This window comes from Haemaphysalis longicornis, unplaced genomic scaffold, assembly GCF_048455015.1.
Source record: "Haemaphysalis longicornis isolate Haplotype H1 unplaced genomic scaffold, Haemaphysalis longicornis Haplotype H1 scaffold_534, whole genome shotgun sequence".
Lineage (NCBI taxonomy): Eukaryota > Metazoa > Arthropoda > Arachnida > Ixodida > Ixodidae > Haemaphysalis > Haemaphysalis longicornis.
The window spans coordinates 108,438-127,461 of NW_027526391.1; the positions used below are offsets into that span (position 1 = coordinate 108,438).

The 19,024-nt window shown below is 50.2% G+C and overlaps 2 protein-coding genes across 3 annotated transcripts in view; one reads left to right on the forward strand and one right to left on the reverse strand.

Annotated features, from left to right (window-relative positions):
* LOC144140892 (beta-1,3-glucosyltransferase-like) overlaps window positions 1–6,037 on the forward strand; it is a 43,128-nt gene extending 37,091 nt beyond the window's left edge. For both annotated transcript variants that reach the window (XM_077672383.1, XM_077672384.1), the window contains exons 9-12: window positions 2,972–3,182; window positions 4,037–4,159; window positions 4,639–4,783; window positions 5,501–6,037. In XM_077672383.1, coding sequence (XP_077528509.1) covers window positions 2,972–3,182; window positions 4,037–4,159; window positions 4,639–4,783; window positions 5,501–5,650 — 629 coding nt within the window. In that variant the 3' untranslated portion in view covers window positions 5,651–6,037. The remainder of the gene's footprint in view (window positions 1–2,971; window positions 3,183–4,036; window positions 4,160–4,638; window positions 4,784–5,500) is intronic.
* Window positions 6,038–7,083: 1,046 nt separating this feature from the next.
* LOC144140893 (A-kinase anchor protein 1, mitochondrial-like) lies at window positions 7,084–18,725 on the reverse strand (the record flags this gene model as incomplete). The annotated part of the gene is made up of 6 exons (XM_077672385.1): window positions 7,084–8,840; window positions 10,992–11,059; window positions 12,197–12,344; window positions 12,790–12,970; window positions 14,943–15,085; window positions 18,320–18,725. Coding segments are annotated over 6 exons (1,149 nt in total), but the record flags the coding sequence as incomplete, so codon positions are not given.
* Window positions 18,726–19,024: the final 299 nt, after the last annotated feature.

A 19,024-nucleotide genomic window follows, 5' to 3' on the forward strand; every position in this document is an offset into this window, starting at 1 on the left:
CGCTCGCCCTTCATTTTAACTAAGCTACTGGGCACGAGGCAGCAAGCTGAATTCGCAGCTGTTTTTCATTGTGGAGGTGAAAGACAGAAATGCCAGTGTGCGGTCATTTTGGCGCCTCCTCAAGATCTGCAAATGGTGTAAATTAATCCGTAGTCTGGTGTGCATCTTTTCCAATTGTAGCTGCGACGCATTAACGTCCCAATTGATGCATTTCAAAATCGAACTCCTGACACAGTCATTTATGTTTTCCTCAATACCAGCACAACTTCTTTGGTGCCCGTATTTCCCCAAAAGTTGTTTTCTTCAAGGGGCCTGGGAAACGTGTCTCTTGAAACCAAAGTCTCTCAAAACCGAAATTCGAAAACACCGAGGAGTCGAATCATTTTATGTACATTAGCATCAAAGTGTGTTTAAAAATGTTTCCAAGAAATTGCACAGAATGGCCTTAAGGAGTCATTCACAGTAGATTGAGTGGCTACATATGTCAGTGGCTTCCTTCCTTACTCCTGGCAGTAAACCACTTCTTTGCAAGCCTTCCTGTTATTTACAATGTGGCTAAAGTGCTCTTAGGTGTTCAGGGGCCTCACTCGCTGACACTTTCTGGCCTGCAAGGTCCTTGTCGTCCTCCTCTTCTCCTCGTTCGTCCTCTGGGGCGCCATTTACTTGCGCGATAAGGACATGTTTGGAGCAGAATAGGTAGATGCAGCCATTGGCGGATCCAGAGAGGGGGGGTCCGGATGTCCTGACCCCCCCCCTCAATTTGGGAATTTGTACCCCCTAGAAGATGACCCCTCAGGTCGTAGAAAAAGTCTAGTTGAATATATTTTTCTATTTCTTGTATTTGTGGTTTGAAATATTTCAGTGAATAAAAAAATACTACTATCCTCATCCTCATTTTTATCATCATCATCATCATCACTGGTAGAAGCTGACTCCACTCAGAAAAAAAAATTCCCTGAGCAGTGGGAGTCTGCGCTGACCAGCTCGGCGCCGGAGCGTCAACTCGCGCTGGTGCAACGAGCCACGGATGCAGCGCAGGCCCGCGGCCTCCTGGACGAAGGAGGCTGACCACACCCCTTTCCCTACCCCTTGAGCTCAGTAAAGAACGTTTTTCACCACCACCTCGCACTTCCCCGAGGGGGAGAGTGTGTAAGTGCGAATGCACGGTTGTTGATTGCGCGATTACGGTGGATATCGTGATCTTAATGAGTAGTCGAGAGATTACACACACGCACACAACTACAAAGAAAGATATTTCACTCGTTATTGCTGGTACCGTTGCCCGGTCCGCCATCATCGTTATCGAGATGCAGGACCAGCGACCGCTCTCGACGACGGCGCGCGCTCGACTAATACCCTCCCGCGCCACGCGGCCGCTACACGAGCGCCCTCACGCGTCGGAATGCGGAGCGCCCGCTACGCGAGCAGGAGCTCTCCCGCCCGAAGTGGAGAGGAGGCGCCCAACACCCGCAGTCACTGAGCGGAGAGAGGAGGAGGAGAGTAGCGCCAGCCGCACGCCCGCCGTTACGGCGAGGGCTACACGAGCGCCCTCACGCGTCGGAATGCGGAGCGCCCGCTACGCGAGAGCTCTCCCGCCCGAAGTGGAGAGGAGGTGCCCAACACCCGCAGTCACTGAGCGGAGAGAGGAGGAGGAGAGTAGCGCGCGCCCATCTCCCCCCGTTGCTAGGGAAGACGAGGAGCGCGCGCACCCGCAGCTGTTGCTATGCGGACGACGGCGGCGGACGATTCAGGCTCGCTTAAGAAGTGCATTCGCACTTAAAACCCGCGTCCGCCCCTGGATGCAGCTGCCGACACAAATTCCTTAAAAGATTCTGGAACCCGTGCAGTCTGTCGGATGCAGACCCAAACTTCACATTCATGGGAGTAGTAGTAGTAGAAAACTTTATTATAAAGTCAGACTATTTAGCTCTCAGAGGGTGGTGCCCTTAGTCCAGGGCCCCATTTGCTGCTGCGATCCGTCTTGCCCAGTCGATCAGTCCGCGCTGGTCGTCCAAGGCTGAGCTGGAAAGAGAGGCTTCCCATCCGGAGGGCTGGGTATAGGCAATTGGGTCGGGGATTTGGGGCATTCCCATGTGGAGTGGTACAGGTTCGGGTGTCCTCCGCAGGATGGGCATCTGTCTGGGTACATGGTAGGGTAGAATTCGTGCCGGAGCGAGAGGCTAGGAAACGTGTAGTTTGTAGCTGGTGCCATGCAGCGGCTTCCTCACGGGTGAGTTGTGCGTGTGGCGGAGGAAGTGTCCTACGGGAGAGTCTGTAGTGTTGTAGTATGTGTGTGAGTGGGATGCTTTCTGTCTTGTCTGGTTTGGGTTGGTCTTCCGCTGGCGCCCGGAGAGTGAGGCCTCTGGCTACCGCATGAACGCGTCCATTGCCAGGGAAACACGCATGCCCAGGTGTCCAGATTAGACGCACTGGTGGAATCTGTCGGTTTCGCTGCAGGATGTGATAGGCGGTCGGGGTGATACGTCCTTGCGCATAATTTCGGCATGCCTCTTGTGAGTCGGATATAATATTTGTTGGGTTCCCTGAAGGGTGAGTGCTGATAGCGAGTGCTATTGCACACTCTTCCGCTTCCGTGCTGTTCCCGGAGCGTATGGTGGCTGACGTTATCGTCTCACCCCTCCAGTCGGCTACCGCTGCCACATTGGCATTTATGGCTGGATAGTCTGCTGCATCCGTATAGAGGGTGTCGGGGTTACTACCGTATACGCGATGCAAAGCCTTAGCCCGCGCGGCACACCGGCCGGCATGATGTTCTGGATGCATATTTCTGGGTATGGGTGATACTGTTATTCTCGCTCTGCACCTCTTCCTGTTTCTTCTAAATAGTGTCTAAAAAGAAGTGTCTATGTTGCTAAAGTGGCAAACATGCGGAAACCTACCATTTCCAGATATCTCTTGTAAGCGAGTGTCTCTTGTTATGAAATTTGACTACTGTGCCGTCCCTGTGCAGTGCCAGTAATCAAAGCCACGTGGGCCGGTGCCAGCAGCCGGGTGCTGTTCTTCAGCGACGTGGAGGACACCCACATTCCGACCTTGTCTGTGGGCGTGGCCAATGTGGAGCGGGGACACTGCGCCAAGACATGGGCCATCCTCAGGCACATCCTCTCCCAAGACCTGCTGGGCTCCTGGTTGCTCATTGCCGACGACGACACGCTCCTCAGGCATGCTATTGCTCTTTGCAGCGAGGCTGGCCTCCTCTGTTTCGATGAAGTTGCATTGCCTTGCTTGTTCCTTCCCTGATGTTCGCCACGTCAGCACATTTTTTGAAGCACGATTGAATAGGCGCTACCTTTATCTGACAGTGTCCTGCCTTATCTTGGACATTAAAATTTCTTTATTACAGTTAATTTATCTCTGCAAGCGTGGAGTCGTTTGACGTGCATGGTGTATAATTGTACTCCGTCCTGCCTGAATTTCGTGTCGTTTGGTTATATAGTGTTCTTGTGGTTCATCGTAAGGGCTCTGGCTTACCCTTTTTGCTGTTATTGGTAAAGCCTGGGTGCCACAGACGTGACCCTTTGTCACCAGTTGTTGGCCAATTTGATTTCTTCTGCAGATCAGCCCTGGGGTGTTTAGAAGCGCAATTAGATAGGGTGTTTAGGGGTCATCACGATAGTACAAAAGACAACGGGACACGCAACCAACTGCACCAAGCAGTTGCATACCACATCCTGTCAATCTCAGTTCCTTTGCACTGTTTCCAAGCAAAACAAAAAATTTTTTTTTCTTTTTTTGTGGCCTGTGTCAGTGCCTCCAGGCTCCAACACATCGAACATTGGAATGCCACAGCTGGCTGCTTATGCACGACTGTTCAGAATGCTTGTTTATTTTGCTTATCTTGTATTACCTCCCCTGCAAAGATGGAGGTAAAGTAGGATAGAGAAAGCAAAAAAAAATGTTTTGCATTTTATCCTCAACTCTTTGGACAGTTTCTTACTGATCAGCTGAAACTGCCAGTCATGAACCTGTCATACATATGTATGATTTTACTTATCTAATAATTTTACTCTGGCAGCATCCCCCGCCTTTTGGATCTGCTGAGCTGTTTTGACCCACAAGACGACGTTGCACTTGGCGAGCGCTACGGATTTGGGGTGGCCTCTGAACAAGGCTACGACTACCTCACTGGAGGCTCAGGGTAAGCCGGCATTTCTCCGTTTCCACCCGAGGATAGAGTCTTGCCAAAAAAGGACGACCTTTTAATCTGGATAAAACTACCCAATCTGTAACCGATGGTAGCAGTATTTTACTGGATGATGTCGATGCTATTTACAAACATCAGAACTATATGTCGATTGCATAACTTAAAGCAACAAGCTAAGAGCAGGATCTAGTGTCCTGTTGTTTATAACTGGCACCTAGTCATGCACAGCAAACAATGCGTTATCTTGCCAGCTTGCGAACTCTCTTCTGTCATGCGCAGCTTGGCCAGTTAGTTTATATTTAATGCATTTTTCAATAAAAAATTTTAGCTGAGTCAGCACTCGTGCTGTTGCTTCTTTTTTCGTCCATCGTTCGTCGGTGCGCGCTGTTAGTAGCCATGAACCCACACCAACTCGCCCAGTTGTCCATTCTATCGCATTGATTCAGCAGCGCTTGCATTCTTGGATCACGCAGGATGGTGTTCAGCCGCAAAGTCGTAGAGAAGATTCTGAACTCCGGGTGCTCGTGTCCAACGGAGGACTCGCCTGACGACATGATCCTTGGCGTTTGCCTCCAGAGGCTTGGCATACCTGTAACGCACTCTCCGCTCTTCCACCAGGTACGTAGGTTTACAGAGTGCGCATGCAACACACTGCACTGCATCAGTCTGAGAGCTGAAACCATCCCAGTTGTATTTACCATGCACTGGCGGCAAGTGAAGACATTTGTGTACTTGCGGTAGTCAAGTGGCAGATGCGGCAGATTGGATTTCACATCCAAGCTTCAAGTTGCTGGGTTATCAACACACCTGCCATCCACGATTACACACCCCTCTACCAATATTGGGAGGGGACGGCCGATGCATTGTCAATGCAGTGGACACCAACGTGGAGGATGTTGGCAACGCCACTGGCTGAGGAGAAAGAGGAGGCATGTCCTCTCTCTGCCCCTCCAAATACTTGCACAGCCCAGCGTCATTTGTGCAGGTTGAGCGAACAATCACCTAGTGTTCCTTAGAGCACATTGAGTAACTCCACTTCACCCAACACCACTTCTAATAACATATGCATTAAGGCGCAATGCAAACACATGATGCGCAGCGGAGGAGGGATCAGGTTTCGCCTGCATGTGAATGCCGCTTCATGAACATGCGGAGGACTACAGAGCTTGGCTGGGCCTGCACATTCTACTGAACTGAAAGCAAAGGAACGCAGTACTATTTCATTGAATCGTGTACCATGCCGCTCACACAATAACCTCCTGGCACGAAATTGGGATTCCCGGGAGCCTGCCATAGCACTGTTCACCCTACACCTTGTTTGACCTCTCATTGCAGGCACGACCAGAAGACTACAGCCGGGAGCTGCTCTCCCACCAGAGGCCCATCTCCTTCCACAAGTTCTGGATGACCAACCCTGTGGCCAACTACAACAGGTGGCTAGCAGACAGCTCCAGCAGCAATTCCAGCAGGCACCAAGAACTATGACCGTCCCGCTGGATGTGTAGTACCCGTATACTATTGCTTCGAGAGCAGCTGGCAGCCAAGCTAAATGGCTTGAACTGCTCCAACAGGTTCTAGGGTCCAATCGCTCTGCCTTTTGCAGAAGTTTAACCCGGGGGTGGTTTGAAGATGGCAGCTTTACATGTCGCACGTTACCAGTTGGCGATATCTCCATGGCTTCAAGTAGTAGCCTACGGTGTGATCGTATTAAGCAGCTAAATTTGAATACACGATTGCCTGCTCTTACATGGTCGAATCAATGCACTGATACGTCACAGAAGTGTGAAACTGCCCTCGAAGGTGCCAGCTCGAACATGCCATGGAGGCAGAGGCTTTTATGAGAAAGCAAGGCACATAGCATTGTGCCAAGAAGTACAGTGCACTCGGAAATCGTTAATTTGCCAAATAAAGGCAGATGATTTCCTTACACAATTTCTGTTGTGTGATAATAAAATGCGGATGAGCAAAATATGGCCCTAGACTCAACATGGGGATGGCACTACGAGCACATTAACGGGAAAACCATCAGTGCTGACGGATTCCAATCCTTCTACAAAAGACCCAAGGAGTCCACCATACATGCACGCCTTGATCAGCTAGTCTACCAAACGAGAATCTGAAAAGTCTTGAATTAAACATGTCACTTGACCATGTTTCAAGAAAAATTAGCGCAACTCCATTTAAAGAACAGCAGTGGCAATAAGAAGAGTGGCAATGCTGGCTCTAATAACAGTGTAGACGAGGCAGAGAACGGCACGGAAAAAATCTGCTTGTTGTAACAAATTAATGCAGGTTTCTACATTAAAGAAGTACAGCGAGGCTTGTTTATGTGCAAAGTGTACCCTAGGCTGCTGGTGATGCTATGAAATAGGTGTGAACCCTTCAGCAGTAGTAGTATGGAGTTTTTTTTTATGCGTTATTAAATAATAAACGCCGTGCCTAGGCCACTGCCTCAGCTGCCACAAATGTCCTCTCCCTCACCCAACACAAAGTCGCTACTCTCCAAAGGCTAGACTCGTACCTCCACTGTACCCTGCTCAACCAAACATACCGTACTCAATGGAACGTGTTGGGTATACCGCCCATCACCGTACACCCTGTAGCCCTGTGCCACCTGGTATTGGGGTGCCCAGCCATCAGTCTTTACCACTTATCCGCGCCCTACCAGTGGAGTCTAGCTGTTCAGCTCGGACCTTGAGGAGCAACAAGTCATTGCCAGAGCCTGGGCAGACAGCCAGGACCAGGGCATACCCCAAAGGGCTCCTGCCCCTGCCATCGCAACCAAATGCTCATCTTGAAAAAAATGTTCCCTCCTCCATAGTCACGGAGGTTAGCTACTTCGGTTGTTCAGTTGCCAACAGCCAGAGAGAGTCGCCTTCCTAAGCAGGTGGAGGAAATGAGACAGAAGTGCGGCACAGTGTAACGAGAAAAACAACTCTTTATTTATCACCCAACTCTCTTAAATAACTGCACTCTGTCAAAGCAGGCTCGTCTGAATCACTTACCACAGCACTTTGCGGAAAACAAACTGGCACGTGGGCCAACGATAGGTGTGTGTACACGTATACGGGACAAGGCCAGGCAGGGGCGAGGAAGAGGGGGGCACACACACACGCACAAACTATGTACAGGCAACAATGTGACTGATCCCACAGAACTTCCCTGGAAGAAGAAAAAGCAAGCAGCCGGCCCCACTGAGGTCGTGGCATTAAAAACTGCACAATCTGGCGCCGACTAAAGCAGACACTACATGCTATCTGGTCGTCCCCCGGTGCGTTCCCAGACCCCCCCACCCCGGGATGGCGTGGTTCCCACCGCGGCAATATTTACACTGAACGAAAATGGTATGCATAATCGGAGAAACGGGGGCCACCACCCCTGCCACCCGTGTGCGCTGCTGCCTGGGCCACCACCCAGAGTTGCAAAGTGAAGAAGGGCTCACAAACAGAGGGAGGAGGACAAGAACTGTGGCCACCCATACCTATAGCACACAGGGCACCAAGCCCACTCTACAAGGCAGGCTCCAAAAGAAACGAGAACAGAGGAGGAACCCAGACTTCGGGGGAAGAAGGCCAGGTATGCAATGAGCATTTCCCCCCACCCCTCACCGGAGAGAAGCCAGGGGGCGATGTGCGTAGGAAGATGGGAACAATACAGCCCCCCACATTTCAAACAAGAGGAGCAAAAAAACGAGGGTTGTCGGGTGGGGGCAGGAAGGAGTCGATGGCCTGCCCCCCCAGGGCCAGGGACCGACGCAAGAACATGCACAGAGGTCAGAGCCCAGAGTTCCCCCGGGAGGGCAACAGAAACCTGGCAGCCAGGGGCCACAAAAACTGACTGCTGCCACTCTCCGACCCTGGCTGCAGCAGGGGCACCACGGATGGCCTGTTGCCGTCGTAGGACCACAGCCCGTGACAAGACGGCGGCCCGTGGCTCCTTGGCCGTCCCAGTGAAGAAGGGTGCCTGGTTGGTCTCCAGGGAGCCCAACAATTCGCTGTGCCCCGCAACCCGGCCGCGGGGTTCTCGGAACCCATCTGGCCAGGGGTGCAGAGCCGGAAGGAGTGGCGGCTGCGTTGATCGCCCGGAACGCGCCGCTGTGCATTCAGTGGCTGCAGTGGCAGGCACGGCATCCCGACGGGGCAATCGTGCGAGGGGCCCCCCTCGGATGATGCTGTGCCCCGTTGTTCAGTTGCAAGGAAAAACCCACTGTTCCGGACAGAGCTGCCCACCCGGCAGCACACTGCGTCGTGCGGCGAATGTGACACTGTAGCGAATGAACGACGATGACTGGCGGTGGAGGGGCGGGCGGCGGCGGCTTCGACAGGCGCAGTGAGCGGCACCGCGTCAAGCGTCACCGGTCCGTTGTTCCCCATGTCGCCGCTGGCTAGCCGGTACGGCCGGGGGGCGCGAGCGGCGGAGACCCACGGTGCACCCTGGTGCTGGGAGGCCAGGTTCCCCCGGCGAATGTGCGGTCAGAGGGGGTGTTCGAGCCAGCGGGCGACACCCCGGTTGACCAGCTCCTGGTTGATGAACACGCTCGACACCCCCTGGATGCGGTAGAGATACACCAGCGGGATGCCGTTGTCGGCGTAGCCCACGATCAGCGCCTGCAGGATCTGGCCCTGGGCCAGGTCCTCGAATGTGGCACACGCCTCGGCTGACCACACGTTGTCGTCTGCATGGGGGAGGAGACAAGAACTCAGGATGCGTGTGGCAAGATGTGCCACAGGAACTGCTGTGGCCAGCCACGGGCATTCGTCTCGCTAGCGGATCCACCAAGCTGTGAACACTGTGTGCTATCGTGATAGATTGAAATATGAACAACGACACGCGTGGTTTTCAGTACATGATGCGCTCCCTGGCGACGGGCCGTGCATGCACAGCAGGCATAAGGTTGGGAAAGCCCTCTTCTCGTAACTTGTGCTTACCGCGCAGGTGCAGCCCTTGCATAGAATGCAGACCATATGCTAAAAACCACGTGCACCGTCGCTCGTATTACAATTTATCACGATAGTACATCAAGGCGAGCAGGGCACAGCATTTTGGGTGACATTTTCACAAAGTGCAGGTGCTTTTCTCTCGGTCCGCCAAATTTTAAGTTTGGAGTATGCATACTAGGGCTGTAAGATCAATTAAATACAATAACTTTGGTATTCTGAGCCCTTCCTCCACTCGAGCCTCCAGTGGAGGAGAGCCTTGAAATCGATTTCCCCATGCATAGCATTGCCGGAGTCCTCCCCTCAGCCGAGTTGAGGGAGCGAATGGAGTGGAGGAGGGACTCAAAATACGGCCCTAATCCCACGTTCCTCGAAAGAACATTTTCATTATTATTATTTGCACCACAAGTTTGAAAATTCGGACAGTGATAATACCCTCCTGCACATTTCAGACATGCTCTTAGTTTTTGTGGCTGTAATAGTTCTTCAGTTATGTCGTACACAGCACGAAATTGCAGTACTTTTGGGTACTTCTCGGTACTTTGGTATGTCTAGTCCTACACTTTCCGGGTGTTGAAATCGTGCTTTTTCAGGCTGGCCACTACGTAAAAATGCGAAGAAAGCTTCATAAAACAGTCCATCAGTACTACTTGTGGCGACACGTGGCCATTGGATTGGACCGTTCTCAGTAGCTGCACAAAGTTGATGCCGCGTGATTCAAAGCACTAAACATACACAATCTTTTTCTTGCTTTCCTTCTACTTTCTGAGCGAAATACCACACTACAACCAGTCAAAGTTGAAAAACACGGCCGGCACCGCACGCACGGCCGATTGCACATTGTGGCCAGTGCCGCACTCCAGCGTTGGATGGATACAAACGGAGCGGACTTCGAGACTTTCAGTGTTTTCTCATGTCATTGCATTTTTCATTAATTTATCGTGCGAATTTCAACCTAATCTCTCTATAAAAGTTTATGGTACAATAATGAAAATGAAACATACCAGTAAGAGAGAGAGAGAGAGAGAGAGAGAGAGAGAGAGAGAGAGAGAGAGAGAGAGAGAGAGAGAGAGAGAGAGAGAGAGAGAGAGAGAGAGAGAGAGAGAGAGAAAACCTGTGGCTTTGACATTCAAGCCTCACCGTAATTCAGTAAGGTTTCGATGCTAAAACGGCGCTTTTCTGCAACTCTTAATACTACTGGCTTTGTGGATTAGATTAAGTGCGTTTTCATTTTAATTTCTAACTGCAAATGAGTGTTTTTGCACATTGGTTCTACAGAAAACCAGCACAAAAGAGCAAAAATAAGGAACTCTACTGGTGACCCAATTCCACCCACCTCAATTGTGGTGCTGGTAAAAATCAGCTATGTTAGGGTCGGAAAGAAGGCTTTGAACAAAATAAAACAACTTGGTCCATGTTGAAGTGTTGGCTGGTTTGCAGCATAGTCGCCATGCTCTGCTAGAGCATATTCAACACCTACTGACTTCACGCCAGGCCCACATACCACACTATTGCCAAAAGAAATGGAGTGATGAGCACTGCCACAATCCCACCCATCTCTGCACGAAAGATTTCACATCACCTTTGGTCACTGCTGTGCCCATGCAACTAGGCATCGCCGCTGTGCACAGCATAGTTGATGCCAATGCTACAGCTAAGTGACATTGTGATCAGCTTTGAAGCGATGACAGTGCGAGGGAAAAACAAAAGCGTCACTTTCAATGACCACTGTGCGAGTGCGATCATCACGCAAGTAAATACAGCAGGTATTTTCACACTTATTCTGAATAGACATAACTGATGGTAGTTTGTGCTCAGATTGGGTTTCCACCTAAAAACGGGTCCCTCGCGTAGAGCCTCCAGGCAAGAAGGCGACAAGGCTCGCTTACCCTCAGCTGGCTGCACGTTGGCAAGGTAGCACTCAGATGCCTGGAACGGCAGCAGCATGAAGTCGCTCCTGCGAGACAAGGCCGAGTACACACTGCCCGTTAGCAGTGCACAGGCAAGGAGGGCCGTACAGGAGTTCGTGCAGTAGTCCCCAAGATCCAGAAAAACAGGTGAACCACCAAAGACTACTTTCAGTAGGTGTACATACACATGCACACATATCCTGTAGATTAAAGACCCGGTTACTTCAGTTTAATCTAGATGTACGAAACTCAAAATTTAAAGACCGTATGCGTGGCACGAATTTGTTATTTCTAGACTCGTTTCCTGATATTTCATTGAAATAGCTTTATGAACAATGTGGCATGAACTCCTTGAAGCAAAATTTGAGGAGCACATTGGTGAGAAAAAAAGTGGGAGCAATGAAATGGGCCACCCAATACCATGGGTAATCGATGCAGCAAGCAGAATTAGCGAGAAAAGTGCAGCAGAACTTGGCCACCATGAAAACTTTTCTCGGTAGTTAATACTGAAAGCTTAGATCCTCCAACTGCACCTGCCTGCGATGCACACCCGTCAAGATTATACGTTATCATGATGGCGACATCAACATTGTTACGCTGAGTTCATGGTGGTAGCCGCACTGGCTCCATGGGGGACCACGTAGAACGGCGCAACTGCTGCACCTGCACTGTGGCCGTGAAAGAAACTAGGCGGTGAAAGCACAGCAGCCGCTTCGCAAAGGACCGCCAGTGAAAGGACTATAATGACAGCATTGACAGTATGCGGATTATGCAGGAGCGAATTGCATTTCTGTGGCAACTAAATACATGCGAACTTGGCTCAAGCTGGGCTGGCTGTACCCAGGCGGCCCCTGCAGCGACTCTTGGCTCTGCTTTGCACGCATTTGCCCATTCAAACAGGTGATGTTCGCTGACTACATTGGTTTGACGAGACGGCGAGGACAGAAAGACACCACTATTCCCCTCCTACACAAGTAGGATGGAATCTTCCCTGCACCTCTTCCCACAGTGCTTTCCTGAAAAACTGTGGGAATGAGGTTCTTGCTGTCACCTCATGTGGGATGGAATGACAGGCATGCTGAGCAGGTACAGAGGAACAGCAGTGAACGTCCCCGTCACAGTGGCTGAGGGCGCCACGTACGGCCCCTGCCTGACCGAACACTTCCCCCGACAGGGCGACCCACCTGATTTGTCGCAGGAGCGAGGTGGAGAGGGACATGTAGCCGCCGTAGTCGAGGAACTTAATGTCGCACTCCTCGTTCTCGTCCGAGGGGCCCACCACCAGGGCCCGGAACCAGCCGCCACACACGTGCGCCGCACAGATTATGCCCGCTGCAACACACACAGGGGAAGGAGAACTCTACCTTCCACATTTACAACTACTCAGGGAGGACACTACAATTGTGGCCACTTCGTCCCCCAAAACAAGAACCAGCAAAGGATGATATAACATGTGCTGTGAATTCTGGCCACAACAGGGCTGATGTCAGCCTCCAAAGCACAGCCTTTCCAATTCACAACACAAGGGACAGTAATGAGAGCTTTATGGCAAGTAACTGCATTTTGGGAAAGTGTGCTACCACCATGTTTGGTGGGACCCCGCTAAACTGTAGAAGAAATTGTGTACTGCATAAAGCATGCTGGGCTAGCTCGGTGTTTGTCATCAGTAGGCCATGCCTTGCAAGATGCACCCTCCACGAAACAGTTCGGGGCCACAGCTGCCTACAACAACTGCCAGTGGAGACCACCACCGCCTGGGGGGGGGGGAACCTCTCACCTTCGACGGGGTGCGGCAGGGGCGGGGTGTCGAGGCCCTGGCCGTAGCAGGTGAGCATGCACTGGTCCAGGCGCGAGAGGGACGGGTAGGTGGGGTGCGTGGGCTGCTGCAGGAAGAAGTGGCCCGCCGTCACCAGGCTCGTCAGCACCACGTCGCACGTCACCCCGTCCGGCAGCCGCAGCTGTGACACAGGCAGGGGAATGATGATGCAGGGGATGAGGAGAGAGGGGGCAAAAGGCGAGAGTGCCAGCACTGAAACCAAGCTCTGGGCACAATCAGCACTCAGTCGAATCTTGCCACAGTGGATTACCAATTCACTGGCACAAGTTTATGCGCAAAGGTTTCCTTCCCGACGAAGGACTGCGCTGGACAGTTATGAACTTCCGAAGGGTAAAAATAGAAGTTCTACTTTGAGGCTTGTGGTGTCAGCTGGATATTACAGCTCTCTTCAAGTCCACCTTCAGAAAAAGGGCTGCCACGTCCGCAATACCACAACCAAGGCTGGCAACTACTACTTTCTGTGGGCACTAGCTTTTACAGCATCAATGGGGACAAACTGTGCAGAAGCAACCAGAAGCTCAAATTACATAGAGCACCGATTGCGGGGGCAGTGTTGTTTACCCTTTTAAGGGGGAATTTTCGTCTGCAATTCTGGCCAAAAGGGGAAAAAGAAAAGAATCCAATAGATGTGTTGGAATTTTAGGAGTCGTGAAGTAAAAAGGAAAAATAATGCCAGCAAATCGGACCTTGCATCAGTTATTTTGCCTTCCTCTAAAATGTTCCCTGAACACTTTGTCGAATTTAGAGTAATACTTTGTTAACTCGCATAACTCGAAAAATCGGCTAAGTCGAAATTTTCCGCGGCGCTGAACCATCTCCTATACGTCCCATGTATTTGTTGCACTTTATTTCGAAGTATTTTTGGGCCAAACTGCAGATTTCTTGAAATCTTGATTGAGTGTGGAACGAAAATTTCACCGCCACGGACCGTTTCACAAAATTTCGCACAATGCTGCCACGCCCAGGTCCGTCGATTTTTTCTCTCGTTTAGCCGCGCCTACCACGAAGCCGATGTTTTCTCCCAGTGAAGTGACAGAAGTGAAGTGAAGCTTGTGACAGAGCTTAGAGGCATATCAACTTCGTCAAGCAACCCTGTGGCACGTCATGCGACGGTAGAGACTTGCGCAGAGGTACAGTGTACTAGAAGACAGAAATGTGCCCTGCGGGGAAAAACCCAATGGAGAGAGCATGGGTCCCAGCCCGTGAACGTCTCTTATGTTTTTTCTCTCTTTCAAACCTTTATGAAAAGAAAGATTGGAAGCTACTGTTGAAGAGCTGGTAAGAAGTAGCATTTTTTTTTTTTTGCAAAGAACTCGATACTTCATGGCAATTCAAGCAACTTTGCTTATCTCAAAACATTTCTCTGTTTTTACTACTTCGAGTAAACAAGGTATTACTACGTGGTCAAATATCCGCTGTCATGTTCCCGCAAGCCACAGGCATTCCAAGACTGCTTTCACTCCAGTTCATAAAACAGAAGGGAGCATAGAGGAACAAATACTCTGTGAGGAAGAGAAGCGGTGGCGGCTGAAGGGCTGAAGCCTGTTCACATTTATTCGTATTCCAGCGCAATAAACAAAAAGGTATACAGGGTGCCCCTTGGCCCACGTGCTGTCAGCAAGAGATGGCGCCAACAGCCTTGGCACTGAGCTAAATTTACCTCAATTACCAAGGTCTCGTTCTTTTTCTTTAACGTAGAGCTTTGGCATGCAAAGTAAGCATGCTGTCTGCTGCAAAACCTGAAATGCATAGTCAACGGCTGCTGAGCAGCAGATGCAATGGAATTTAGTTCGCACTGAAACTAATTCTCTGAACAGTGTCTGTGTCCGCGAGGCTACGTAAAGTAGACATAGCTGGCGGCGGCTAACCCCCAAAAACCGAACAGGAATTCACGTGAAGATCTATCAGCTGCAAAAAGAGCATGCAGAAAAATCTTCAGAGACTCACTGAAAAATCTGCGGGAAGAAATGCTAAAAATAGGGAATTTCCGAGCCTAGAAACGGGAATTTTCCTCCCCAGTACGAAACATCACTCTGTGGGAAGGGCCCAGTCTCCATCTACACTGTAAAACGCCAGGCTCGGGGCACACACACCTGCAGCGTCTCTGGCAGGGTGATGGTTCCGGGCAGGTGGGGCGGACCACCGTTCACCTGGGCCAGGGTCAGGGTGGGGAAGGCGTGCACGGGGAACTTCTTGCGGATCAGCTCCAGCGCCGTCCGGATGCCCTCCTGGGTGCCTGCACAACAGGGCACACACAGCACGGCCGTCACAGTCAGCTGGCCTGCTGTTGGCGCTCTGCTGACCCCCCAAGGGACGCCACGCGGCCACCGAGGGGAACGGGAGTGGGAGCAACAAAAAGATGGAAAGGAGGGAGATGGGGAAGGGCATGCAACAACAGAACTGAAACAAGCAAGGAGAATCCACTCTGGCGCGACATACTAGAACAAGGGTGTGGGGAGCCTCCACCCACTCGCTGCACTTCGCGCCAACAGCTGTGAAACGCACATGCGATTGGCTCGTGACACATTAGGTACGCATTGACATGCTCGCGCATATCTCTCACCCGCAGCCACTGTCCTATTTTTACCATTTTACTTTGTCACCGAGGTTTTCAACTGTTCTTTCCTAAAATGCACACGTGCAAACCTGCACGCTGTTTCAAGGCACTGGCATACGATAAAGTACTTGCACTCAGCCCTAAAGGGTACATACACAAGCTGCCAATCTATCAGAAACAACAATAAAAGGGGCAAGAGCCCCCGTTTGTTCTTTAGACAGTGTTAGCCGTCCTAGTGGGGATGTTTATACTGAGCATAAAATAAGCACGAAGTCGACTTACCGCCTCCAAAAACGACAAAGAGACACCAAAAGTGGCCCAGCTTCCCTATCTTATGGGAAGTCTTTACGGCAGTGTTTCGGCACTTCTTTGGCGACCAACAAGATAAACTATCAAAGCTGCAAATGGCTTTCCCCCTTCTGCTCCTCACCTCGTTTTACACATAATGCAGAACAAGAGACCCGAAAGATTTAGAAGGTGAGGGGTACCATCCACATGTTTCCCACGCCAGGCTTTTTAGCAAAGTCCATCAATCCACCCCAGCAATTCATGCCTCCACAAATACGAATTGCAGCAAATCATCCGTAGTAATTAAAGAATAAATCTTTAATCAACGAACTACCAGCTAGGTTAGGTACCCTCAGTTGAGGTCAACACTACTACCAAAATTCGGTATTTGTGATAACGTAATTTTGTCATGTAATTATGTCGTAATGCAGGATTATGGATTAACTCAAACCACCTGGGGTTCTTCAGTACATGCTAGAATGTAAACACAGGTGTTCCCGTACTTCATCCCAGAAAAACACTCACAGGCTAGAAGTAAAGAAAAAATTCCCATGACCACATTTAATTCCTTCACCACTACAACGCCGCAGCTAGTCCGTCATTTTCTAGCTTGACTGCCAAGCTTGCTATACTTGTGCCTTCTTTATAACTAGTAGAAACCAGCCATTAAGAATCCCTTGCATGCAGGTTTTTCGGCGCCAACGCAAAGCAAGCACTATGTTGGGCCGCTTTGAGCAAACGATATCCTGCATGGGGTGAAGCAAGTGCCCGCAAGTGTGCAGTTTCATTTTTTTTGTGCTGTTTGACTTTCCAGGCAAGAGACTATACTGCATGCTTCAGGTTGTCAGACACTAACGCCAGCAAAAAGAAAAAAATGAAAAAAGGAAAATCTTAACAGCAATTTATAGCTTAGCCTGTGCTTGTAAGTTACTTTTGAGAATCACATTTAACAGTCGTGCAGTTCAAAGAAGTCATAAAATGCCCAGCCCCATTCTTAGCTCACTTGCCACGTAACTGCCATTGTGCATCCTACGCCTGCATAATGAATTGTGTGCAAAGTGCCGTTCAAGCTATTGTTAATTTATAGCACACGCTGTTAACTTTTAGAGAATCACATTCTACATTCGTAAGTTTCTAGGAATGAGTCATCCCCATTCTTAGCTTGCTAACAATGTAGCCGCCTTTGTGCAGCCAGTGCCTGCATAATTGTGTGCAGTTTTAGAAAACAGGCTTTTTAAATTACGGCGCCATCGACTGACAAAAGAGGTTAACGGCCAGCGCAAACCACTTTCCATGTCTAAAAGTCAGAGCTGCAAACAACAAAAATGTTTTGGCTTTCGAAAAATGATGTGACAATGGTTTGACAGCTCGTTGGGTTAGCATACTTCAATGGGTTAAAACTCACTACCCACTTGAGGCAGTTGCAGCAGGCAGAAACAACACTACTAGCTGGCACTTGATGTTTTACTGGTTGATACTTCCAAGTCAAGTAATACCTTTTCTGCCAGGTAATTTCTGGTGCACAGTGCCTCCAGAACCACAACACAGCAAACCCAACGGTCAAGTGGAATCAGTTTCCTTGGAGAACATGGTTTGTTCCAAGCCCGCTGCAGTTTTTAAAGCCCAAGTTAAGGCATCCTGTGACTGCCTGAAAAAGCCCCACCTGGTACAGTTGCAATTGATGCCCTTGCTCTATAACAGGAACTTGAGCTAGCTACTCAAATTTAGGACGGGGGAAAGCAAGTGCCAGAAACCAGGAGAAAAACAAAAGAGCACAAGTCCTGCTATTCTACACCACTCACATAAGGTTCCTTTCTTTTCACAATTCCACATTACTGTTTTCTTAAATGGGCCACGGAGACAAAATACAAGTTCGATTCACTCGCAATACTACCTTGTCACAATAACGACGACAGCAATTTTAGTGCGAACTTCGAAGAAGTAATTCAGATAATAGTAAAGAAAACAGATGAGGCAGAGGTGACTCCCCAGCAACTTTTCAGCGATCTCTCTATGACATCACCAGATCTTGCTTGTACGTAGCAAGTCTTGTACACCTTGCTTGCCTACTTACTACTATGTGTGTTTTATTGGCGCAAGGGTGTCCGAGGCCAAAGAGTGCCAAGACAATGTTCAGTCTTTTTTTTTTGTCCCGTCTGCTGTTAAAATGCGATGGCGATGAAAGCGATGTACTTGGTAAAAAACAGTGTATATATGGGTGTAAAGGGCCCTTACTCTAAATAGTGAAGATGATTAAGACAAGAGGTAACAAAGGCGGTGGTTAAGCGTAACAGTGCTGGGGGCATCATAATATGTCCCTAGCTAAAACCGCTGCCAAGAAGCATGGCTGGGCGATTGTAGCGGGGCCTCTAGTCGTGGTTGATCGTATTACTTGAATGCTAACGCGCAGCTCACTTACTGATAACTGTGCTTTTAGTGCTGGCCCCCATTACTTCAACTCCTGCCCATATAGTGTCACTGCCGTGCAAAACCGAAAAGTTGTTCACTATTTCCAGCGTTCTTTTTTTCGGTTAAAAAAGCATCTTTCGTGGCTGGAATGGAGCTGCGAAAGTTACGAAAAGCCTAGCTCTTCCGAAATAAACAAAGCGGCAATTCTGCCCGTACCCTCGATGGAGCAGAGCTTGAGCTTGGAGGACATGGGGTGCTGGTGGACGTAGATGCGGGTGTTGGAGCGCGACTTGATGGCGGTCACGTTGCGGCCCCCCTGGCCGATGAAGCGGCCGCACAGCTCCCGGGGCAGCTCAAACTCGTAGGTGCGCGGCAGCGCCAGCAGCTCCTCCCCCTCGGGGCAGGGGCCGCCGGCCCCCCCGTTGCCGCCGGCCCCCTCGCTGCCACCGTGCACAATGTCGCTGCCCCCCTTGCCGCTGTCGCTCGAGCCCTGCGCGCACAAGTCCACCACATCAACGGGCACGCATTCGCTACGAAGCTCGAACAGGGCGGCAAGAGGGCCGAAATGTAACACCCAAGTAGGATTTGAAGGAATGATGGCACAGTTCGCATCTCCCCAAAAAGTACAAATTAATCACACGCTAGAGAGTTTACGAAAGCAATGCAAAAAGGTCTCCCCGTAGTCCGCCAAAGCAGCAGTTTATGCATTTGCGCTTAATTTAAAATAATGTCCTTGCACTGAATTTAGTGTTCGGTAATACACACAATACGCATGTGCTTTTCTGTCTATTGATTCCCAACTGCACACACACCCCAATAGTGGGTCCTCAAGCAAGGAACAGACACCCCTGCTCTGCATTTTCTTATCAGCTTACGAGCTGCACAAATTGTGCAGGTAGGCACAAGCACACACACAAAGCC